The following is a 6,280-nucleotide window of genomic DNA, read 5'->3' as shown; positions in this document are numbered from 1 at the left end:
CTGAGTATTTGGGCTTTAATCAGTTTTAAACGAAATTATGCATTTCTCATAAGAAGACAATAGTATTGGCATGTTGACATTGGGCATGTAAGCTATTTTTATAAGACAAGAGTAGTGAGCATGTGGAGATGTTGTTGTTGCCTTTGTGTCTATCGGGATTGTCTCTTGTATCTCTTGGTGTAGCTGTGTTTGTTTATCTTTTATTTGATGGGTAATATGTAAACAAAAATTATTGTTAGTAGTATTTATCAAAATTCGTAATTTACTCTGCTTTTTTGTTTAGGTAAATTCACTGATTTTGGTTGCCGTCTTCGTCTTCTTCGTTGCGAAAGTAAGTTTGTAAATTGTTAAATAGTTGGCCGTGTAGTTTGTATTTTTTTTAGCTGGCTTGATGTATGTCGTTGAGTTTTAGTTGAGGTGATTGGTTTGGTATATTTGTTTTGAAGTTTATTTCTAAGATTAGACAAAAAAAAGAGCTAATCATTAATGATTCGTTGTTTTTTGGAATTCTAGTTTTTGATGTTTTGATTGTTTGGGTTGTTGTGGTTTCTTTTAAACTGTAAAATAAAAGTTTGTGTAAAATTAGTTTGATGAGTAAGGGAGATAAATAGACGATCACAAAATAGAAAATATTTTTGATTATTAATGTTAGCACAATATAGATAATAATATAAAGGGAATTGTGTGTTGATTATTTCTTACGGATCAATGAGGAGACAGATAAGGACTCGAGTTGTTTCTTTGGTAAGTCAGAGCCCTGGACAGAACGGATATGTCCAACCACATCTGCAAGTTTAAATATCAGTTATGATATCAAAACATAATATAAACCCAGATACAATATGATAATATACCTAGGAGTTATAGGTTTGTGTTTGCAATCACTTGGAAATTGTCGAACAGTCTAGTTATGACTGGAGATTGATCTCAGGAGCACCTGTGATGACTTCATCATTAATAGTTGGTGAGTTGAAACGAATGAGGAATGAATTATCAGTTATCTTGTACATGCTTGAGCACATAGCAACCTCAAAACGATCGACTTTCACAATGGAACCGTCTTTCAAAGATGACATGCAATGATTAGCACGTCCGGCGGGAATAAACCCATGAATCACGGAATCTGCAAATAATATTATTCAACAAAGAATCAGGAAATCAATTAAAAACAATTATGTTAAATAAATGTGATAAATCAAAGATTAAATTACCTTTTCATTTTCATCAAGGAAGAGAACTGTGATTCCCATAAACTCACTGTCTTTCTTGAAATTCAGGGAATCCCATAAGCGAGGAGGTTAGAGGCTATGCTCTGACTACTACGACCAAGACGGAGAGACTCGAAGGTTGAGTGACGGACGCCGGGGACGCCGGTTTGAGGAACTGGAGAGGCAGAAAGAGACATTTTCTAGAAGATGGTTAAAGCTAAGAGGAATCAATGAGTTTTGTGGAGATGCAAATTGGGTTCATCAAAGATGAGCATCATATATATAGGGTTTATAGAAGGACTACAAATCATGAATATTTATGATCAAACAATTTAAGATGGGGAGATGAAGAGTTCGCCGGTGAAAAATAGATTACGAACAGACACACGGCGCAACTCTGTAACTCAGACTTGTCTAAGACAATGATGAAAAGAACCCTAACGCATATTAAACAAAGACAGTTGACAATATGAGAAAACTATAATTGTTTTTTTTTCTTCATATAACGTGATTAATCTCATTTAAAAATGAAACTCATAATACACTTGTAGGCCGGCCCACAGAAAAAATCGAAGAAGCAAGGATTTCCGACCTTCATAAATATATATTAGTTTTGACCATCAATGTACAAAGTATCATTTAGTTTATAAACGTTGATGTTTATATCTCAATAACCCGGATTCGAACCATGTGCTTGACACTTTTTTCACACTTTTAAAAGTGGGACCCACAAAACGATGACGTGGCGCACTGAACAGAGAGCAAAAACTCAATCATTATAATATAATACTAGAAGGATAAACATTATATATATAAATTATTTTATGTATTATATGTTCTTACATATTATGAAATAATAAATATATATTGAATAATTAAAAGTCAGTAACTATTACATATATAATTAAATTGGTGCGAACGTATAAATCAATTTTATTAATCCAAACATTTTTTTAAAAAAAATTGATAGGATATGTAATTAAATTTAAATGATATTAACATACATAATATATTTTTAATATTAATTTCTATTTTATTTTTTTTAAATGATGCTTTCTACTCATATGTTTTTTTATCATGTGTATTTTTAATAGTAAAAACTTTAAATTACTGATAACAAAAATTTTATTGTGGGATTAATAATTTTAGTAACTGATAATTTAAAAAAAATTATCAATATTAGTTCAAAACTTTTATCAAAAAAAATTATTCAAAGTAAATTTTGAAACTAAAATATTTATTTATTCAATATGGTTTATAGTTTAATTTAGAATGATATATATACATATATATTTTAAATCTTAATGATTAATTAAATTAGACTTTTATTTATATGATTTTGTAATCATTTGTATTTTGTCGTAACAAAAATTTTAAACCATGGATCGAAAAATTTGAATGTGAGACTTTTAACAGTTTTAGTAATTTATAGTCATTTTTTAAAATTCAAAATATAAATATACAGAAAAATGTAAATTTTTATAATATGGTTATTGTGTTTTTAAAAAAAATATTTTAATAGTTTTAAATTAAACAAATTTGATAGAAGATACATTTTTTTATCAGATCTTTATTATTCAAAATCATTAATTGTCATATATACTTTACCCACATTAGGCAATTCCGTAATCTTTATTTAAAGAAATAATAAATGACATTAATAATGAATTTATGATTAGTTTAATAAAAAGTTTATTATATAATTAGATGGACCAACCTATTTCTCTAATAATTCTAAAAATCATCTTAGTGATGACACGTGACTACAAAAAAAAAGTTGTAATGTTTCACAAATAATACATAGGGGATATATTGCTTAAGGAAAACTTAAAATTAGCTGGGGTAAGTCGATACAACTCCGATGGACCACGTAATGGCACTGGAAGCAAGTATAAACCGGCTCCAATATGTTGACCAACCCACAAGCATCGATATGTTGTTCTGTAGCGTACTCTACCACTTTAGTCTCGTACATTCCTATGATACACAACGGCAATGTACCATTTAATATTGTAAAGAACCAGTGAGTACACAAATCTATAAACAACTCGTCAATAAAATTATCAATTTTCTTTCATTTAGCACAAGACATGGCTCCACACGAGGCGAGTTTATACTATACGATTTAGTACGATGAATAATCCACAATTAATTGTATATGTTATCTTCCATTACGTGAACCAGAAGTCAATACACATACTCGTGAACTGATGCTTGTCTCAAGACACGTGACGTGAGTTTTCAAACTTCTTTAATTCATTAAATAAACAATTACAATAGTAATACAGAACAAAGTGATATAGCTCCAGGCATCAAACACTTTTTATCTACAATGAGATATGATTACATCTACTTGCAAGTTTATACATCCATATATTCAAATATAATTACAAGACAAGTGAGAGAGAGAGAGAGAGACGAAACAGTACCACGCCTGGGAAGAAAGAGTTTATTCCTCCTCTTTCACTTATCTTTGCAGTAAAAGTGCTGCTCCAACTAAACCGAACCACAATGTCAAAGAAAGCCAAAAGACTTTGTTCTTCTCCATCCCGACAGGCGGTCGCCAAACCAAGAGCTTTCCTAGAAAGTCTTCACTCGAGTTGAGCTGATTCGTAGTCGATGCATTCATTCTCCTGTCCTTGTCCCTCTCCTTGTCACTCCATGTCACTGCATAGCTGTGTACAACATAATATCAAAGACCACTACAAGTGATGTCGATATACGCATGAGCCTAAAAGACACATAACATAAATGAATACCTGTCGTAGCTTGAACCAATCATGGGTATGGTAACCATCTCCTCCTGAGAGATCTTGAGCTTAGGAGCTTGCAAGATATACCTAAGCTCAGAGGCTTGACGACGGATACCAGGACTCGGGTGTCTCTTCTCTAGTTGCTGATAAAGATCAATGCAATCAGCGTGGCGATTATTGGCCTCATATGCCATAGCTAACCAAATTTGAATCTGGCCAATCAACAAATCATTAGCTAATAATTTTTTATTAAAAAAAAGAGGAAAATACCTAAATGGTGTTTTATCGACCAACCTCACCACCAAAGAGCGTTGGCCTTGGGATAATGGTAAGAGCTCCTTCAAGAAACTCTATTGCTCGTCCATACATGCCTTTACCATAAGCCTTTTGACCCAACTCAAACATCAACTCTGCAGTTGCTCTCCTCTCCGCTTGCTCCTGAGCTACCTGCTCTCACCAATCTCTTCAATGACCTCATCTCAACTAAACTAATCTTAAAAGCTTCATGAGCAAGTAACAAACAACATTTAATTAAGTAACATAACCCTAAAAGAACGCACCTTTTCGAGCTCTCTCTTAACCCTCATCCTCTTCTTCTCCTCAGAATCATCATCACCACCTTCTTCATCAATCTTATACTGCAACTCCTCTGCTTTCCTCTCAAGCTCCTTCATATCCTGCAACTCCTTAGCTCTCCTCTTCATCTCCTTCTCAACATCGTACGCTTTCTCTTCTTCGTCGTCGCTCTCCTTTCCGTCACCCTCGTCGCTGGATCCCGCCTCGTCGTAATCCACGGCGTTAGCCCTGGAATTCGCCTTTCCGCGCTTCAATCCCCGGCGAACTCGAGCCTCTCCTTCCGATTCAAGAGGCTTGTTGGAGGAGAGAGCCGCGTAGTGAGAAGAAACGTAACTGTTGTGTGAGTCTCTCTTCGGTAGATTCAGAACGACGTCAACAACCGCTAATCGAATTCTCCGATCAGTGATCACCGTACGATGAGAGTTAACGTCGAGTAACAGCGCCACGTTTCCGATGACCGCCGCCATGAAAACACTAATGAAAATGAGGAAGAAGCAGAACCAGAGAAGCAAAGAGATAGCTTTGGTCGGGAGATATCTCTAATTCGTGGTGAGTGTTACTCATTTGACTACAGTACCCTCGGATTTTTAATTTGAGATCGCTGAGCAGACGATGCGTGTGAGGGTATTTTAGTCATTTAAGTCGGAAGTCGTGTCGATTTTCCTAGAGGACGCGTGTACGAAAAGTAAGAGATGCGCGCGTCTCACGAAAACAACATGACATATGTGACTTACGTTTCTCCGATGGGGAAACAAACACCAAGTCAGTTTAGTATAAATTAAACGACACCCACTTTAACTCGATTTTACCAGGACGACGAGAGACGAAACAGAGCAAGAAAGCTTGAATAGTTGAATCTTTTGATCATTTTTTTCTCAACTTCAGCTCTATACTAACCAGATATGGAATACAAGATTACAACATCCACAAAATTTTAACCCCATATACAATTAGAAGATCTAATATCACCTAAAGATATTTAAAAAGATCGTACACTACCTAACCATATATGATACTGTATTTTCCACCACAGTAAAAACGAATTCATTCCAGAATCTGGACTGAACCGTTTCTTAAACCCCTAATTCGACCTCGCGAAAAATGTCAATAGAACACAACGGGTTCTAAGTTAAATCCAACCTAATGGTCTCCAAAAGTTCTGAATTTAGTCTATGCACCATAGTATCATCACCAAAAGGCGCATTCCGAACTGAGATCATCCTCCTTCGGCAATTACTTTTTGTATCCTCAGCCTAAAACTAAACACAAATCTAAATGAAATGTGAAACTTGAACACTAAATCGCATTTTTAGAAAGTGCATACCACCGGAAGGATCTTCAAACCATCAGCCACGCTGGGATATAGAAATTCTGCTGTGTTTCATCATCAAAGTCTTCTCCTCCGGTTAACAATTCTATCGTAAAAGACATTTAGACTTGTCCGTTCAAATTACATAAAAAATTTAAATTTTTTGAATTGAACTTTATTTAGTGGTGCCTTCGAATAAAAATAAAATAAAAATTTAGATATTTATTTTGAATATTAATTTAGAATTTTATGCTAACTTTTTGGATTTTCTTTAAATATTTCCAAAATTTGAGTTTTAAAAGTTTTCAAATGTGTAATGTCCGTCTCAGATTAGATTGAATTCATGTAATACTTTAAACCGGAAATACATTTTGAAGCGATACATATTTGAAATTCTCGATTCAGGTTTAGTTATTCTCGGACCCAATTATAAA

At 34.0% G+C, this 6,280-nt stretch overlaps 1 protein-coding gene across 1 annotated transcript; it reads right to left on the bottom strand.

Moving 5' to 3' along the window:
- Positions 1-3,442: 3,442 nt before the first annotated feature.
- Positions 3,443-5,133, bottom strand: LOC106410107. The gene is made up of 4 exons (XM_013850601.3): positions 4,522-5,133; positions 4,256-4,408; positions 3,968-4,173; positions 3,443-3,883 (listed from the first exon to the last, which is right to left on the bottom strand). Exons 1-4 carry the CDS (start codon positions 5,002-5,004, stop codon positions 3,676-3,678), a joined length of 1,050 nt encoding a protein of 349 aa, XP_013706055.1. The 5' UTR covers positions 5,005-5,133; the 3' UTR covers positions 3,443-3,675.
- Between the last annotated feature and the right edge of the window lie 1,147 nt (positions 5,134-6,280).

The sequence above is a fragment of the Brassica napus genome, chromosome C7, assembly GCF_020379485.1.
Source record: "Brassica napus cultivar Da-Ae chromosome C7, Da-Ae, whole genome shotgun sequence".
In the NCBI taxonomy this organism is placed as follows: Eukaryota; Viridiplantae; Streptophyta; class Magnoliopsida; order Brassicales; family Brassicaceae; genus Brassica; species Brassica napus.
Note: the sequence above shows the minus strand (reverse complement) of the source record. Positions and strands in the feature narration are given on the sequence as shown.

Coding starts and splice junctions, on each gene's coding strand:
- LOC106410107 (XM_013850601.3), bottom strand. CDS start 5,004: ATGGCGGCGGTCATCGGAAACGTGGCGCTGTTACTCGACGTTAACTCT. Junction 4,174..4,255: donor CAACGCTCTTTGGTGGTGAG/GTTGGTCGATAA, acceptor TTGATTGGCCAG/ATTCAAATTTGGTTAGCTAT. Junction 3,884..3,967: donor ATTGGTTCAAGCTACGACAG/GTATTCATTTAT, acceptor TGTTGTACACAG/CTATGCAGTGACATGGAGTG.